Below are 19,281 nucleotides of genomic sequence, written 5' to 3' on the forward strand. Positions count from 1 at the left end.
GAACAACGTTGTCCGCTGGATGCCGCAGTGGGAAACAATCCACATTCCCAGCCCTGCCACCGCACTGGGTCTCAAAACGGGAGAACTCTCCCCACAGTAGTTTACAGCACAAATGGAGGCTCATTCTGTCTGTGCCTCTCTTTCATAAATTTGTCCCAATTTAGAGGCACATCGCCTCTTTTTCTCCCTAACTTTAGGAATGAGTCCTTTCTAACTTTGCATGTCATTCTGACCAACACAACAACAATGGCATTAAACATTGGCCAATGTATTTGGGACAAAATTAGAGGAAATGTCATTTCTACAGGGGCCTGAGTATGTTTTTGAAAGTGAGAGAGAGAAAGATTGGCCGGGAAGACAAATTTGAATTCATCCAATTTTGGGGTATTTAGCAAAATCCCAAATATATATGCTACAATTCTTCTCAGCACAGAATTCATCCGTTCAATCAACATTTGCTTCTCCACAACATTGATTTGCTCAAGCAGATTAACATATCAGTGGAGGCATGGTACCACGTTGTGATAATGTCAAGCTTTGAGCAGTCAAGTGATAGCTAAACTATGGTTGTGTTTGGATTTCCAGTAAATTGTGTCTTTTCAACAAAATATGATTAACAGTAATATCCGTACTGCCTTTAAGATTTGACTAGGTGTGACATTTCAGTGGCAGTGTGCAGGATTAATGGAGCCTTCTCTTAAAACAATACTAGAAGATAAGGAATTATCATGGCATTAATCCTCTATGAATTGATAGTGGTAGCAATAATCTACCTGTATGGTGTCTGATCCTACATACTGAAATACCAGCTTTACATAGACCTAACTGGAGAATGCAACAAAATGAATTAATGTCCCTACCTTCCTTTCTCATCCCAGCTCTGAAGCATTTCTTGAGCCTGCAGTACCTGCACTGGTTCCTTTTGTCCTTGTCGACTACACACTGCCGGCTAAACCTGTGGACAGTAAAGATAATACTGATTATTTCACTTGCCCAAATGGATTTTCAATTGTTGTGTGTCTCACCACTCTCCAAAACGTAGCAGCAGTTTTGAAATCGCATCTCAGACTGCCAAGGTGGGATTATGCCGGGTTTCTACGGCCAGAACTGGGGCTGGTTTAGCACACTGGGCTAAATAGCTGGCTTGTAATACAGAACAAGGCAGCAGCGCGGATTCAATTCCCGTACCAGCCGCCCCGAACAGGCGCCGGAATGTGGCGACTCGGGGCTTTTCACAGTAACTTCATTGACGCCTACTTGTGATAATAAGCAATTATTATTAATATTATTATTCTTGACTGGAGCAGTCGCAATGGCCTCTTTCTGTGCTGTGAACATCCCGTGATTCTCGCAGGTAGGTTGCAAAGATATACGGAAACTTTCCTTTAATCGGAAAGAGCGAGAGGTTTTGTGAATCTTGGAAACCATTTACTCAGTATAATGCCCCAAATGACGAGACGGGTAAATCGAAAATATGTGGTCTCCATCCCGCCAGCAGCTCATCCCTGCCCGTGGGTTTCCCGGCGGCGTGGGGTGGCCACAATGGAAAATCCCATTGGCCGCCGGCGGGAATGGAGGATCCTGCTGCCACCGATGGCTGGGAAGGCAGAGAATTCACTTTGCGGTGTAATGCTATTAAATTGTTCTTTATCTTTAGGTGCCCGTGAGGAGATCAGACAGAAGGTACAGAGTGGCCTAAGTTTCTGGGTACCCGAGATTGTGCACAGCGCTGTCCAGGACGATGGAGATGGGGACACGGTAGCACAGTGCTTCGCACTGTTGCTTCAGAGTATGGCACAATGATTCCATGAAGACAGTTGCACTGGATTTAAGAGCACTTGAATATGCAGCTGGGGTAAATTGATTTCCATTATGAATGGCTTATGAGACCTCAAATCAAAGCTAAATGATTTCAAAAAATATCTCTCTGGTCGCATTATGGAGCGGTCTGCTTGTAAACAAAATCCTGAGAACAGCAATGAATGGCTGCGAGGAAGATTTGATTTACAACCCCCCCCCCCGCAAGAAAAAGCAGCTGAAGGTAATGAACCACAGGCTAAAGATCATAGATCACAGAATTTACAGTGCAGAAGGAGGCCATATGGCCCATCGAGACTGCACCGGCCCTTGGAAAGAGCACCCTGCGCCTCCACCCTATCCCCGTAACCCAGCAACCCCACCTAACCTTTTGGACACTAAGGGACAAATTATCATGGCCAATCCACCTAACCTGCACATCTTTGGACTATGAGAGGAAACCGGAGCACCCGGAGGAAACCCACGCTGACACAGGGAGAAAGTGCAAACTCCACACAGACAGCCACCTGAGGCCGAAATTGAACCCGGAACCGTGGAGCTGTGAGGCAGCAGTGCTAACCACTGTACCACCGTGCCGCCCAAAAGGAGGGAATTATGGGACTGTCAAAAATCGGGGAGATACAACTATTATTTTAATGTTACATCTTTGACTAACACAGCAGGAACAGATATTAGAGTGAATTGAACTTGTGCAATGGCCTCCCAACACTGATATATGAACGATGCTAATGATTTTTCATCATGTTGCTAGGCGAGGTGATACCACACAAAGAGTGTTGGAGATGCCCCAGGCAGAGCCAACAAGCCCATTGTATACAGCACAAAGAGCAGTTGTACATCACAATTGATGACAAGTTAATGATTCTTAGAATTCGCTTTCAAAACATTTGATAATCAATGTTGGTTCCTTCAAAAAGTGAAGGATTGTTAGGACGATAGGTGCAGCGTTCAACCTGCCTCTTTCAGCAATGATTTGTCATTCACCGGGTGTGAACTGTTGAATAACCTCGTGTGGAGACTGGTTAAGCTATTTTCCGTGCATGATTCTGAGTGTGCCCCTGATTTTCCTCCCAGGAAAAACTGCCAGGTAGCAATGAGATACCAGTGGGAAATGTGGAATAAGGCTCAGAGCCAAAGGATGAATTCATCATTCGTCAAGTCTTGTTGGCATCAGTGGGTCCGATGAACTGGCAGCCATTTCATTACAGGCAGAGGACGCAGCAGGAGGTTGGCAGGGTAAACCTTTGTCGCCGTTGTTGGAAGTCCCAACTAACTTCAAGCTTAAACTTTTCCTCTCACTTTACAGCAGGTTTCAGCCACCACCTCTAGACCCAGAGAGGAGGGGCGAAATTCTATGGTATCGGCGCGATGTCCGCCGTCTGGCGCCAAAAACAGCGCAAATCAGTCGGGCATCGTGCCACCCCAAAGGTGCGGAATCCTCCGCATCTTGGGGGGCACAGCCCCAACCTTGATGGGCTAGGCCCGCGCTGGACTAATTTCCGCCCCGCCAGCTGGCGGAAAAGGCCTTTGGTGCCCCGCCAGCTGGCGCGGAAATGACATCTCCCGGCGGCGCATGCGCGGGAACGTTAGCGGCCGCTCACAGTATTCCCGCGCATGCGCAGTGGAGGGAGTCTCTTCCGCCTCCGCCATGGTGGAGACCGTGGCGAAGGCGGAAGGAAAAGAGTACCCCCACGGCACAGGCCCGCCCGCGGATCGGTGGGTCCCGATCGCGGGCCAGGCCACCGTGGGGGCTCCCCCCGGGACCAGATCGCCCCGCGCCCCCCCCCCAGGGCCCTGGAGCCTGCCTGCGCCGCCTTGTCCCGCCGGTAAGAAAGGTGGTTTAATCCACGCCGGCGGGACAGGCATTCTAGCAGTGGGACTTCGGCCCATCAGGGCCGGAGAATCGCGGGGGGGCGGGGGGGGCTCGCCGAATCTCCGGTGTTGGAGAATTCAGCAACCGGCGGGGCGGGATTCACGCGAGCCCCCGGCGATTCTCCAACCAGGCGGGGGGTGGGAGAATCTCGCCCGAAGTTTTTGTCAAGGAATGGTATCCAAGAAGATTCAGGATGTCAATGAGAGACAAATATCCAGTGAAACATTCAATATGTAAAAGTGAAACCTTAAGTTTGGTGTTTTAATTAACTTCTGCAATTTAATATTTATGCATTTCAACTGTGTTCATTTTTTGGTTCCTGCACTTTTTATTTGGTTCTTGAATATGTGCTTTGCATTTTCATGCATCACAATAACTCTTGAAGCTTACAGTTTTTTTAGATCTTGCACTACAGCACACAGACACACATTATTGGTAGGTTTTTTTCATTTATTATTGGGCAGCACGGTAGCATAAGTGGCTAGCACTGTGGCTTCTCAGCATCAGAGTCTCAGGTTCGTTTCCCTGCTGGGTCACTGTCTGTGCAGAGCCTGCACCTTCTCCCCGTGTGTGCGTGGGTTTCCTCCGGGTGCTCCGGTTTCCTCCCACAGTCCAAAGATGTGCAGGTTAGGTGGATTGGCCATGATAAATTGCCCTTAGTGTCCAAAATTGCCCTTAGTGACCAAAAAGGTTCGGAGGGGTTATTGGGTTACGGGGGTAGGGTGGAAGTGAGGGCTTAAGTGGGTCGGTGCAGACTCGATGGGTGAATGGCCTCCTTCTTGGTGAGGCCGCATCTGGAGTATTGTTCAGTTTTGGTCTCCTTACCTGAGAAAGAACATATTGGCACTGGAGGGAGTGCAGAGGAGATTCACTAGGTTGATCCCAGAGTTGAGGGGATTAGATTATGACGAGAGGTTGAGTAGACTGGGACTGTACTCATTGGAGTTTAGAAGGATGCGGGGGGGATCTTATTGAGACATATAAAATTATGAAGGGAATAGATAGGATAGATGCGGGCAGGGTGTTTCCACTGGTCGGGGAAAGCAGAACTAGGGGGCAGAGCCTCAAAATAAGGGGAGGTAGATTTAGGACGGAGTGTAGGAGGAACTTCTTCACCCAAAGGGTTGTGAATCTCTGGAATTCCTTGCCCAGTGAAGCAGTTGAGGCTCCTTCTTTAAACGTTTTTAAGAAAAAGATAGATAGATGCCTTTCTAACGAATAAAGGGATTCGGGGATATGGTGTAAGGGCCGGAGAGTGGAGCTGAGTCCACAAAGATCAGCCATGATCTCATTAAATGGCGGAGCAGGCGCGAGGGGCCAGATGGCCTACTCCTGTTCCTAGTTCTTATGTTCTTATGTTCTTATGTTCCGCACTCTATGTTCTATGTCCTAGTGGTATTTATATGAATGGAGTGAATTAATTTCCTAGGTTTTTCTTTTTGTTAAGTTTCAAATACTTAGCTGCAGGATAAGACCATAAGACATAGGAGTGGAAGTAAGGCCATTCGGCCCATTGAGTCCACTCCACCATTCAATCATGGCTGATTTCAACTCCATTTACCCGCTCTCTCTCCATAGCCCTTAATTCCTCGAGAAATCAAAAATTTATCAACTTCTGTCTTAAAGACACTCAATGCCCCGGCCTCCACCGCCCTCTGTGGCAATGAATTCCACAGACCCACCACTCTCTGGCTGAAGAAATTTCTCCTCATCTCTGTTCTAAAGTGACTCCCTTTTATTCTAAGGCTGTGCCCCCGGGTGCTAGTCTCCCCTGCTAATGGAAACAACTTCCCTACATCCACCCTATCTAAGCCATTCATTATCTTGTAAGTTTCTATTAGATCTCCCCTCAACCTCCTAAACTCCAATGAATATAATCCCAGGATCCTCAGACGTTCATCGTATGTTAGGCCTACCATTCCTGGGATCATCCGTGTGAATCTCCGCTGGACCCGCTCCAGTGCCAGTATGTCCTTCCTGAGGTGTGGGGCCCAAAATTGCTCACAGTATTCTAAATGGGGCCTAACTAATGCTTTATAAAGCTTCAGAAGTACATCCCTGCTTTTATAGTCCAAGCCTCTTGAGATGAATGACAACATTGCATTTGCTTTCTTAATTACGGATTCAACCTGCAAGTTTACCTTTAGAGAATCCTGGGCTAGGACTCCCAAGTCCCTTTGCACTTCAGCATTATGAATTTTGTCACCATTTAGAAAATAGTCCACGCCTCTATTCTTTTTTCCAAAGTGCAAGACCTCGTACTTGCCCACGTTGAATTTCATCAGCCATTTCTTGGACCACTCTCCTAAACTGTCTAAATCTTTCTGAAGCCTCCCCACCTCCTCCATACTACCTGCCCCTCCACCTATCTTCGTATCATCGGCAAACGTAGCCAGAATGCCCTCAGTCCCGTCATCTAGATCGCTAATATATAAAGAGAACAGCTGTGGCCCCAACACTGAACCCTGCGGGACACCACTCGTCACCGGTTACCATTCCGAAAAATAACCTTTTATCCCAACTCTCTGCCTTCTGTGCACTGGCTGTCCCGTGGCTGTCTGATGACTGGCTGTCCCATATTCTAAGTCATTGTCCATTGACTGTTTGTCCCATAAGAGACACCTTGGCCAGGATTCCCCATTCCAAATTCTAAGTGTTCCCGCTCGTGAAGAATCGGGACTGTGTCCCACTAGCACGAGGACAGTTGCCAGGGAGTGGTTCTCATGGCTGGACTATGCAAAAATATACATAGCGCCAAGCACAACTGTTTCCTTACAGTTCCTGGGCTTAGTTGCCATTCTGAATGGGCACCCTCATCCCAGTGCCCAGGGATAGGCCCCCTTCCCCCAACAACGCAAATGTTGACCCTCCCCGCTGATGAGGGGATCACCCCCAACCCCTCATCAAGGAGGGACATCCTCCCCCGCCACGGGAATAGTGGGTCACCCCGCCCCACACCATAGATGCATTAGGGTGACCCAACCCCCCCCCACACCTGACCTCAAGACCCCCAACTACCCATTTAGCCCCTCAGTCATTCTCCAGCCTCATCCTTCAGTTCCCCCCACCCCATAAGCATCCTCTCCTTCAGTCCCTGCCCCCTGGCATTGCCAACAGTGCACTGCCCCTTGGCACCACAGCATTGACAGCATGGCAGTGACTGCTTGGCCTTGCGTGATAGACCCAGAGCGGGGTTGGCCAAGGGGTTCAACTCATTGCTCATGTGCATCTCTGCCAGGCTGCAGAGGGGGGCGTCCACCAAGGGTCTGAGGGTTGGATGGGCTCAGGCTGTGGGTAAAGGTTTGACCCTGGGACTCTCCCCTCGGGATGGGGGTCCCGTGTCTGGCCTCCCCTTCCAGCCCTGCATAGGGATCTCAGGAAGCTCTCTGTTCAAAATCATCATCCTGGTTTGACGTGTTTAAACTCTGAAGTGGCCTTCTCACACTGAACTGCTCTGCCTGACAGCTAATGACTCACTCAATTCCACTGTCACTTGAATCACTGAAATTCACCCTGCAGACTCCCAGGATCAGTCTCCACAGGCTGATGAGCAGACCAGACAATCCAGTTAAGAATCAAGCCAGGATCATAGAACATACAGCGCAGAAGGAAGCCATTCGGCCCATCGAGTCTGCACCGACCCACTAAAGCCCTCACTTCCACCCTTTCCCAGTAACTCAATAACCCCACCTAACCTGTTTGGACACTAAGGGCAATTTATCATGGCCAATCCACCTAACCTGCACGTCTTTGGACTGTGGGAGGAAACCGGAGAACCCGGAGGAAACCCACGCAGGCACGGGGAGAACGTGCGGACTCCGCACAGAGAGTGATCCAGCGGGGAATCGAACCTGGGACCCTGGCGCTGTGAAGCTACAGTGCTATCCACTTGTGCTACCACTTTCCTTTTACTCACACGTGCTCCCTCAGACATGATTTTGAAGCTGCTGATTTTTGAAGTGTCAGAGACTTCCTCGAAAGCCCACAATACTTGAAAAGGCTTGAAATCATTGACTACCTTTGAAATGCATTCATTCAATTTCACAGTGCAGTGCCTTTAACTTGCCTTTGACAGCTTAAGGGTTTGAACACAGATGGCAGGAGGTTTTATTTAGTTATCTTTCCTTTCACGCTTGAAAGCATCTGAAGTGCTTCATTTATCCTCACCAAAATGTTTATGAACTTTCTTGTTTTGATTGGCAGATGCTGACTACTTCAATAATGCTAAGTACTTTCTGCAGTTAGAAAAGAGGAAGTGAACCCACTTAGCTGCTTAGCTGACAGGAGGGCAGCTCAGAGTGAGAAGGCCACTTCTGATTTTAAACAGGTCAGGCCAGGATAAAGATCTTGAGCAGAGGGATGCCTGAGAGCACCACGCCAAGAGTGATCTTCAGGTTGACCCAGGCTGGAAGAGGCGGTTCAGACACCGGACCCCCATCCCAAGGGAGGGTCCGGAGGCCAACCCCTTACTCACAGCCCGAGCCACCCAACATTCAGGACCCTTAGGGAACCCTCCCTCTGCTTCCTGACAGCACCGGAGGGGAACAGAAGCAATGGGCTGACCCCCTTGACGCCTCTTGGGGTCCATTGCACCAAGACTGTACTTGGCGATACATACACCAAAGCTCGCCTGGTGAAGTTACCACTGTGGGGGATATAGCATAATGGGGGTGGGGTGGAGAGAGAGATTTGGACTTTAAGCCCGTTAATTTCATTCCAATGAATGCAAATCAGCTGTTTACATGTTTCCGCTGTCGCAGGGCAGGATGCCCACTATGGCTGGCGGGGCAGGACCGGAAACTGGGGACAGGTCTGTTGGGGGGCGCTGATCCCGTTTTTGGCCCGATGCAGGATTCTCCACCGGATCGGGATTCCCAATCTTAGCAGTGGGGACAGGATAATCCCGGCCCTTGTGCCCTGTGATTTCTAGGACAGTCTATGGAGGCTAATCCTGGCTGCCTGCAGGGCGGGTTTCAGTGATTGAAGTGGCAGTGGAATTGAGTGAGTCGGCTAGCAGAAGTCCTCAGCAAGTTGAGTTGTAAACCCTGCCCCTGGCCTCAATTAAAAGAACCCCCAACACTCTCCACATCCCCCGCACCCCCCCAGCCCCTTCCCTCACCGCCCCGCCCCCCACGTGGTTGGCGTGGCACTGGTCGGAGGCTGCTGTCATAAAAACGGCGTGTCCCGCCGGCGCTGTCCACACCTGCTCTCAGCCGGCGGGAACTCGGCGTGTAAGGGTCGGGGGGTGGCCTTTGCGGGGGAGGTGGGGTCCGACCCCAGGGGGCCACCGATGTGGCCTGGCCCGCGATCGGGGCCCACTGAAAGGCGGGCGGGCCTCTCTGGCAGGGGGCCTCCTTTCTTCTGCGCCGGCCTCTGTAGTCCAGAACCATGTTGCGTCGGGGCCGGCGCGTTGAAGGAAGCTACTGTGTGCATGCGCGCGTTGGCGCCGGTGCCACTGCGCATGCGCGGATCCTGCGGTGCCCAGTTGATGCTGGGATCAGCAGCTGGAGCGACGTGAACCGCTCCAGAGCCATGCCGGCCCCCTGCAGGGACCAGAATTGCTGATCCTGAGGCAGTGTTGACGCCGATGAGAAATGCGACGGTGTTTCCGACGGCATCAACTCTTAGCCTCAGTATCACAGAATCCCACCCTATATGTGTGGACATTAGGTGGGGATATAATCAGGCTTGTATGAGGACATGAATTTGGAGTAGTTGTAGGTTATTTAGCCCAACAAATCTGCTCCACCATTTGATACGATCATGACTGATCTGATTGAGGCCTCGAATTTCATGTCTACCCTTTATACTCTTTGACTCCCTTGTCAGTCCAGAATCTATGTAACAAATGGTTATAGTTTGAGGAACATCACTCCAAGTCAAGCATGCTGACCACAGGAATCTCTCCCTCTCATACCAGCTGCCGTGAGCATGTTGGAAGGATAAGCAGGTTGTCACATCTGATTGTGTTATGAACCATCCTTCTGTGGTCCACAAGTTCTGAAATGGATCTCTGAAGCTTCCAGCTCAGAGGCAGGAGGCAGGATTCTCCGTAACCCGACGCCGAAATCGGGATCGGCGATCGGGTAGAGAATGGCTTCCGATGCCTGATCCGGGGCAGGCTCCTGTTTGATGCCTGTTTGTGTGCTCCGTCCTCTCCAAATCGGCATCATCGAGATGTGTGCGCGCGCTGTCACAAGGCCGTTGGCGCATCTTCAGCCGGCCCACCCGCGATGCTCCATCCCCGATGGGCCGAGTGTCCAGCGGCGCCACACTCATCCAGGATCCGTGCTGCTGCCCCGGGGGGCTTCTGCTGTGGTTGGGGGTAGTGGTGGGGGTGAACAGGGGGTGGGCTGTGGGGTCGGGATGGGCGGGTTCAGCATCCAACACGGCCGGCGCAATGTTTTCCGGCGCGACACAAGACACAGAGCTGCTCCAGCCATTTTCTGCGCATTCCGCAGGTGGTTCACACGGCGCTGGTGCTAGCCCCTCACCGGTACTGGATTCGGCGAGGGGTTCCCGCCGATTTTCCCGTTGTGATTCTCTGTTGGTGCCGGCACTTAGTTGATGGAATGGAGAATTGCGCCCAGGGTCTCCCCCTCTAAACCTCAAGACCACCCTTTGTGATGCTCCCCCCCCCCCCCACAAAGAGCAAAAAGCCTCCCAACACTCATTGGTCAAGTTTTCTCATTAAGAATGGTCACTTGGACAAGGCATCTGAGAGCTCCCAAAGTCCAACATGTTAAAACCATCGGGAAAGAAGAGGAAGCCAGGGAAATGAGTCGGCAAGGGCATACTTAAATGAGAGGTTAATGTGTCAGAGTGGCCCATTGGTAACACTTTTGCCTTTAAAACAGAGTATAGCGGGTTCAGGCTCCATTCAATGACTGGAGTACCTAAATTAGGCAGTACTGCGGGAGTACTGTATTGTTGGAGTTGCCATTTTTCAGGTAAACACTCCTATTCAGTTAAAAATCCAGTACGAAGACCTCCAAATGTCCTCGCCAAAATTCAAACCACAATCAACACAGCATGTAATAGGTTAGCTGGTCAGTTATCCTACTCTTGTTTGTGGGATAATATTACTGGTAACTGCTTGAAAATGTATCCATGAAACCGCAGTTACTACATTTCAAAAATAATTGGCTGCAAGGGGCTTTGGGTTGCCCTGGGGCTCTGAAAGATGCTATTAAATTAAAGTTAAAGCAGCTCCAATTCTGAATTATGCATGAATGACCTCCTGGTACAGTCGATCCTTGAACCACTTCAAATGTTTGGCTTTTGAACAGATCATTTCATGTTTTTTTTCTGTTGCACCGCATCAAATCTAAATATCATTCACTGGGAAGCTATTGGACAGAAACTCAAGTGTGCGGTTGATTAGAAATTGATAAACTGGAATCAGAAAAGCAAACCTGAACTGAAAGGCTCCATTCAACTGTTTGCAATCTCATTAATGTATTTTATTTGGCAATCATCTTGAGAGTTATCATCTGTAAAACTGCACTTGGCAACAAAATCTACAATGAGTCAATTTGAACTTTTTCGTTTTTTCTTTTAAAAGGTATTTTTATTAAGGTTTTGCAGAATTTTTCATAATAAAACAGTAGTAACAATAATAACAAAACAAACTAGAGTGAACATTAACATAGTGCAAAAAGAGAATATACAATAACAATTAAACAGACATTACCCCACGCAACTCAGTCTTCCCACACCATCCCAATGAAACACTCACCCCCACCCCCCACCCCCCACCCCCACCCCCCCCCCTACGGATTGCTGCTGCTGACATTTTAATTTTCCCCAAGAAAGTCGTCGAACGGCTGCCACCTCCGAGAGAACCCTAGCGTAAACCCTCTCATCAGGCAAACTTTATTTTCTCGAGGCTGAGAAACCCAGCCATGTCGTTAACCCAAGTCTCTACACTCGGGGGCTTCGAGTCCCTCCACATTAATAAAATCCGTCTCCGTGCTACTGGGGAGGCAAAGGCCAAGACGTCGGCCTCTTTCGCCCCCTGAACTCCCGGGGAGTCAATTTGAACTTAACATCCTGGGAACAGATAACGGAGAAGAAATAGGTCAGTATAACGTTCAGAGCTGATGCTACCCTTTTCCTGTTCATTTTCCTTCACGAACACACTCATTCCCCCACTGGCATAACCTTATATTTGAGATTGGAAGGTGGCAAATGTTGCACCGCATTTCAAGAAAGGAAGGACAGAGAAAGCAGGGAACGACAAGCCAAGTGGTCCAGCATCAGTCATTGGGAAAATGGAGTGCAGTATGAGTTAACATGGTTGCACAAAAGGGAAATCCTGGGCAGGATTTTCTGTTTGGGGAATTAGGTGTTGCCACCGGGACTGAATTATGTGTGGTTCGCGTTCCCATTGGAGCCGCTATTCGGGAAGCGAATCAAGATATGCTAATGGGCCAGCACTGTGCCCACGTAAATTTAGAGCGTTCCCATTTCTGCTGGCGTCTGATTCACTGGAGTCGGAAATAGTGCTGGAGAACATGATAAGCTGGAGCTGTTTATAAGCACTCCACGCCCCACACACTCATTCCACCCAAGATGATGGCTCATAGGAGACCTGCTCCGAGATTTACCGAGTCAGAGCTCGGTCGCATGCTGGACGTGGTGGAGGAGAAGAGGGACACCCCCTTCCCCAAGGTGGGCCAGAGACTCAAGCCTGCCATTGTCACAGGGCCTGGGAGGAGGCCGCAGATGCAGTCAGTGCTGCCGGCCTCACCAGGAGGACAGGAGCCCAGTGCAGGAAGAAGATGAATGACCTCCTGAGGGTTGCTCAGGTGAGGCACCACCTCTATGTCCCTGGCATCACCCCCGTCCCCCACTCTTCACATCAGAGTCTTAAAAAGTTTTCTTACCTTCTTGCTCCCACTCAACAGCCATGGTGCCCAGGCCCCGCTTGTAAATGCTTGCACGAATTTGCACCCGTGTGACTTCTGCCTGAGAGGGGTGGAGCATTGCAAAAGGGCAGAGCATACTGTGTCCAACCTGCTAATGACATTAAATTCCATGCAAGTGGCGGTTTTGCAAGGACCCGCCGGTGTGGGGCACAAATCTCGATATCGCCGCCAGCGAGGGACCGGAGCGGATTCGGGAGGCGTCGGATTCGGAGCCAGGTGCAAACCGCGATTTTACATGCTTTGCCTGATTCTTCACCCGATCGCGATGCGCGCTTCCAGCATATGTTTTGGGGAGGGCTGATGCCTGTGAGAGTGCCTCTGAGGCTGTGTGGGGGGGAGAGGGGAGAATGCCCCCGAGACTGCGGTGGTGGGGGGGATCGCCCCGATGCCTGTGAAGGGGGGTGATTTTGACATTGTGGTTGGGGGTGAGGGGGGGGGTGCATGGAGAGCCCTGTTGCTTATGCTGTGGGGAGGGTCCCGATGCTTGTGAGGGAGGTGGGAGGTCCGCCGTGTCCGTGTGGCCGGGGGGGGGGGGGGGGGGGGGGGGGGGGGCGGCGGGGCGGGGGGGGGGGTGCTGGGGGGCGTTTACTTTCTGTGCTGGATCTCTGTGGAGCCGGCCTTGTTGGTCATCACTCCCACTCATTCTTTTTTTCAGAGTGCCAGAAAACCTGGTCTAAAAACTCAGCTGAAGAGCTGGACACTCTGAAAAAATATGGGAAAATCCTGCACATTGTTTCAGTTGGTTGGGGAATCTTAAACACAAGGGCACGGTCTCAGGGTAGAGGGCTGATCAATTAGGACTAAGATGGGGAGAAAATATTTCACTCACAGGGTTTTGAATCTTTGAAATTCTCTACACCAGAGGATTCAATTGGCTCCATCGCTGAATACAGTTAAGGCTGGGACAGGCAGATTTTTGATTTCTCAGGGAATCAAGGGGAGTGAGTTGGTTGGCCTTGATGGCCAGCTTCCTAGAGCGATGGTGCCAACTGAGCAAAGCTCTTATTGTGAGTCTTTGCAATGTCCAGGCAGGGGAGATGGTGGCGTCATGGTAATGTTGCTGGGCTAGTAATCCAGAGGTCCATGCTCTGGGGACATGGATTCAAATCCCACTGTGACAGATGGTAAAATTTCTATTCAGTTAATAAACCTAGTATAAATTAGTCTCAGTAATGGTGACCATGAAACTATCAGCGATTGTCATTAAAGACAATCTGGTTCTTAGGGAAGAAAATCTGGCATTCTTACCTGGCCAGGCCTACACGTGACTCCACTGTGGTTAATGCTTAAATGCCCTTTGCAATGGCCTGGCAAGCCACTCACTTCAAGGACAATTAAGGGTGGGCAATAAATGCTGGCATTGCCAGTGACGCCCACATCCCACGGAAGAATATAGGGGGAAAAACGTATTTCATGAAGTGTAAAGTTTTGAAGAGAACAGAATGATTTGATTCCTGATCTGGAGCCTATAGGCAGGGTAGAAATGTGTTGTTGACACTTTGATGGTTGCCTCAATGAACAGTCTAGTGGAGATGTGAGCCTCAGTGTCAGCCTTCCTTTGCAGGCTGTATGGACCACCTTTTCTGAGCTTATTATTCATGGGAGATTGGCGTAGACTTTAGTCACCCATTATACTGGTCCTCAGTAAGAATCACCCTGTAATAACCACGCTACAATGGGGAGGACAAACTTGCGTGGTTAATTGTGCAAAAAGGTGATGCAGAACCCGAACCCAATGCCTGCTGCCATTTTCAAAGCAGTGTGGCCGCATTGCATTTTGCAACCTGATTTAAATTGAGTTGCTGCTGGCTGGTTTCCCAAGGCTGAGGAATTCGGGCTGGGAAATATAGGCAAGAGCGGTCATCTCCCTAAGTTAAAGTGCTTTTTACAGGAGTGCTCCCCTGGCACCTCAAAAATGACTTTAGCATCGCTACACCCAATCTCGGCCTCCCTCTCTACCCCACCCCCTTAATTGACAACAAACACCTTCAATCACAGATCTACAGTCTGCTCTCCTCCCCATTTCCGTGGTCTGTCCTCATGCAGGCTCCTGCAGCAATCTGGTCAGATCCCTGGCAGGCAATGGAAGAAAACATTTTTAATGAGGACCTGCCGTTAACTTTGGGACTACTTATGCAGCTCGGGTCTTGCTGGGTTTCAAAGCCGTACTCCCGTCCCCCAGCTTTCACCCTCCATGTAAATATTGGGGCCCAGTTGTCGATATGATTCTCTAAATATATCGATGACGGCTGTAAAGTGTGGTGTTAAAACTCTCCAGACACCTCAGGCTGACAAACATCTCACTCCCATCTTGATCAGATGATGTTGGCACTGCCAGGGTACCTGGGTGGCACTGCAAAGCCGGCAGGATCACTGCCAGGGTGCCAGGGTGGCGGTGCCAAGGGTCAGGGTCTGATGGGGGCCATGCCCATGAAAGGAGGTATGAGGGGTGGGGGGGTGAAGGGTGGAGTCCCCTTGAAGGGGGGTAGGAAAACCTGAAAAGGGAGGCCCTCAGCGACCTCATAGCGGGGTGTCATCACTTGGGGGGGTGGGGGGGGCGGAGGTGTAGGTTAATCCTGGGGTGTGGGGGTGATGATGTTCATGGGCGGCAGATGTGGGGGACCCGCAATCTCACTTGGAGATCCCGCTGGCAGGTCACCTCCGCCATCGAGAAACACACGCCGGGTCGCGCAGAAAATCCTGCCCTGAGAATTATTTCCATTAGATTGTGCCCTAAGTGTGGTTAAATACCGGTGTGGCTCTCATGCAAAAAAGTGGCAGGAAACACCCCGCCAAACTTGCCCAAAATTACACTTCAAACTTTTTTGGCCAATTCCGTCCGTGAAAACGACAGCCGGATTACGTTATCGGTGCTGCAATGCAATATTAATGTTCGGGCAGAGGGAATCCTGAACTGCATGTTGCTTAGCAACAGAAACATGGCGAGAGGAGCTGGTTGCTTGTGAGAGGCCAAGTTAAGTTCAAAGTTTTAACTCTTTGTGCGCCAAGAAGAAGTATAGTGGTGATCTTCCAAAGACCCACAAGGAGTCCTTGGGCGCCCTCAGGCCCTGGCCTCTCTCCAAAAGCCGTACAAAAGCCATTTGCAATTCTCAAAATGGTTCTCAAGAGTATTCCGAGCTTACTGACTGACAAAGACCATTCCCAAGAGCTCCCAGTTGTGGACTCCTGCGACTACATTCCTACTTCCCGCACGTCCGCCAGCCAGCCAATTAATCCAAATGGGAATCCAAGATGTTTTATTCAACTGAGGCCCTACCGTTAAGATTAGCAAGGCAACACAAACCGTTTCATGTGTGCAGCCCCTGAACCCCCTCCCCACCCCTGTAAACATTTGAGCCTACTGTGCCTGCTCGATGACACACATTAGCTCCTCTCCTGATCCTCTTTTCTTATGAAAACAAAACAGATTTGACGAGCAAGAGAAAGCCTTTAAGATCCAACTACTGCGTCACCTTTTTAAAAAAAAAATATCAAAATAACTTATGCATTCCTCCCCATATCGCTCAACCGCGCTCAAAAGAAAACAACTTTGGTTCTTGGAGCCTCGCAGGAAATAAGTGATCTGTAATAATCATCACAAACATTCCCAAACACGATAATCTATGAGCTTTACTGCTCTTCGTATATTCCATTCTTATTAATCCTGATCGGCATTTTTATGAACAACGCACTACCAGATGTGACCGAAGTAAGTCTCTCTCGGGCATGCATGACATTCAGTAACAACCCTGTGTTTGTTTTTCATCTCTATGAAAATGAGAGCTGCCAAATGGAACACAGATTGTACTTTCTGGGAAAAACGGCATAAGCATAATGTGATCTGTCTTGAAAATACTGCAAAAGATGTTTCAGTGACCTAAACTTAAAACATTATTTCACCATAGAGAAAATGGCAAGGAAAAGAAAAGGCGATTCAGCTGATTAAGTTGATTCCTCCAGATTTCTAAGTTTCTCAGACTACTATTCCTCCAGCACTCTAATTATCCTGTCGAATATCTATTCAACACACCCAGTTTAGCATCTATCCAGTGCCACAATCTTGGAACCATCCAGTGTTACAATCACCAGGCCTCGCATCCAATGGCATTTAGAATTTCTCGATTATCATCCCCTGCATTAGCTTACCTGATCAACTGCTCCAAATATTTAGCAACTTTTTGCGTGAATTTTTTTTTAGATCTGAATTAAGTTCATTTAATCTTATATCGTCTGACTTTATTGGGCCTGAGGTAACATTCTGAGTTCACGTACATTGAAATATCATGCTGAATTGTGGCCTTTTTACCTTATCTATGCAACATAATCCTTTATATACCCTAATAAGTGTCTGCTCAACCTCCTCTCCGAAGTGTGGAGTTTAAGCATTGTCCACCTGAATCATGGCTCAAATCACTTGAAGAGTCCAGATGTATAAAGCCTACCTGCATGTGTAGACATGATTTTTCCGAACACTTCTCCTGAAGAAACCTTTGCACCCATCGCAGCTGGAAGCGCCGTAGTGTTTCCCTGTTGCGCGATCACCACAGATTGAGCATATGGCACTGACACCATTGCTCATCAACACATTAATATTACTAGCTTCTGATGGAATGGTCTCTATGAAACAAAAGAAAATAAATACAGCAAAGATATTAGATTTTCGACACCAAAACGTTCAGTTTACAATGTGGAGGCATGCCCCATGCCGCATAGCAGGGGAGCTCTCACCAGAACATCAATCCTCGACAGGATTGATCTGGAACTCCATCACAAAACCTACTCAAAGATAATCCCACTGTGATGAACGGTTACTGCCTTATTATCATGTAAGGTGATGTCCCCTTTAAGACCAGGCTTGGAACCCTGGGGACTCCGCCTCTGACTCCGCCCATCTGTGAGCCATATATAAAAGGCTGCCTCATGGGCTGTGTAGCAGTCAGCACCTGTCTCAGCTCTAACATAGTTCTTAGTCTAATAAAGCCTTCTTTACAGTTTAATCTCTAAGCTTCGTTATTGAGGGTACCTCACCCACAGATAAACTCAAGACCTGCTGCAGCTGCATCTTAACATTCTGCATCAATCCAGAGCTGGTACGGAGATTGCATTTTCTGAGTGTGTGCAAGGACAAGGAACCTCACCCACGGCCAGCACATGTGGTGATGGTGAGAATAAGGTTGCACTCTCGGTTTTATTGGCTTCAGACAGAGTCCCGCTCACAGAAAACTGCGTGCCCATATAAAATGGCCGTATCTATTTGAAGGCAAAGTAGAAAGGGCTTGTGTTTTTGCACAGCAGCCTTTCTGACCACAGGATGTTCCCAAATGCTATTTGGCCAGGAAATACTTTAGAAGTTTAGTTACTGTTGCATGAATTGTGGCAGCCAATCCCACAAGCTGCAATCAGATGATTGCATAATCTGTCTGGTGATGACATTAGTATTGGGAAGGACAATGGGGGAAAAATCCCCAACTTTTCTGAAATAATAGTGCCATGGGATCTGTTGTGCCCACTGCGAGGGCAGGCAGTGCCCAGATCTAACGTCTCATTTGAAAGTCAACGTCTCCAACAGTGTAAGACATTTCATATGTTGTGTACTTTTGAATCCTCTGGTTACCTACCAAAAGCTGCACTGTTAACCTTGCTGATACATTCCCACATAAATAGCCATAACAATTCAGTTAATTACTTAATCACTTGAGGCATTGTATTTATTTACATTTGTATAACTCTTTCTTCTTCATACTTATTTTCGTACCATAACATATCTCTCCCAATTTCTGTTCTTTTCACAGCCCATTCCTGCCGTTCTTCATTCGCTCTAATTTCAGAAACTCGATAATAAGATGCACTTGGTCGGGAAACTGCTTGTGCGAAGAGTGTTCGGCCAACGCGAAACGTGGTTTAGCTACCCTGGACATGTTCTAAAAATTATTTTGGGGACTGTGGAAATTTCCTTTCATGGGCTGTAGCACTTACGCCTGCAATGGGTTTGACGGGAAACTTGAAACTGTGTGAGATTTTGCACCTAATTGTTCAAGAGTATTATTTTGCATGAAAGAAAGGGTTGGATAACTTGCACTGTATATTTTGAATAAATAGGGCCATATTCAGGCAGTGTATTTGGAAGCCTTCTAATTAAAAAAAATAAACTGACTAAACACGCTAATTTCCCTCCACAGTTCAAAATTATTGTTAAGCACAAGAAAATCCCAAAAATGTAATTTAGCAGATTGACTTTTTGATTAAAGCACACAGCAGCTTTGCATCGGAGGGCACAGGGCGTATTGGTGCAGAAAGTGGCTTCAATGACCCGTGTTACATTGGAATGGGTGAGCAAAGTGCCACTGGGGAGGGGTTGTCAAACATGAGGTTAATGATGTGCACAAACCCCTTTCACATTATACTTGGTGAAGACAGACCAGTCCAGCACATCCTCCCTCAATATTGTTTTGTTGGTTAAATCTGATTCTAACTCCAAATTTACTTGATTGAAAATATGGCGTGTTTGCTACCAACGGCACACATGTGCAGTTATATGCACGGCTGCCATCTTAATAGGGGGCTGGCGAAATCAAGGGCAGAATTACACACGTGATGTATGCACTTGCCGGGCAGAACCGAAAGCAGCCGCATTTCCCGGTCTCGCCCGAGATCAATTGG

The 19,281-nt window shown here is 48.8% G+C and overlaps 1 protein-coding gene and 1 long non-coding RNA gene across 3 annotated transcripts in view; one reads left to right on the plus strand and one right to left on the minus strand.

Moving 5' to 3' along the window:
- Positions 1-19,281, minus strand: part of LOC140430420 (hepatocyte nuclear factor 4-beta-like) — a 122,811-nt gene that overhangs the window by 50,963 nt on the left and 52,567 nt on the right. For both annotated transcript variants that reach the window (XM_072517892.1, XM_072517893.1), the window contains exons 2-3: positions 17,064-17,238; positions 861-955 (exon numbers count right to left, since the gene is read on the minus strand). In XM_072517892.1, the coding sequence (XP_072373993.1) occupies positions 861-955; positions 17,064-17,238 (270 nt within the window). The remainder of the gene's footprint in view (positions 1-860; positions 956-17,063; positions 17,239-19,281) is intronic.
- Positions 2,139-18,787, plus strand: LOC140430421 (uncharacterized). The gene is made up of 2 exons (XR_011949420.1): positions 2,139-3,054; positions 18,414-18,787. It is a non-coding gene; the product is annotated as an uncharacterized lncRNA (long non-coding RNA).

This window comes from Scyliorhinus torazame, chromosome 10 (assembly GCF_047496885.1).
Source record: "Scyliorhinus torazame isolate Kashiwa2021f chromosome 10, sScyTor2.1, whole genome shotgun sequence".
In the NCBI taxonomy this organism is placed as follows: domain Eukaryota; kingdom Metazoa; phylum Chordata; class Chondrichthyes; order Carcharhiniformes; family Scyliorhinidae; genus Scyliorhinus; species Scyliorhinus torazame.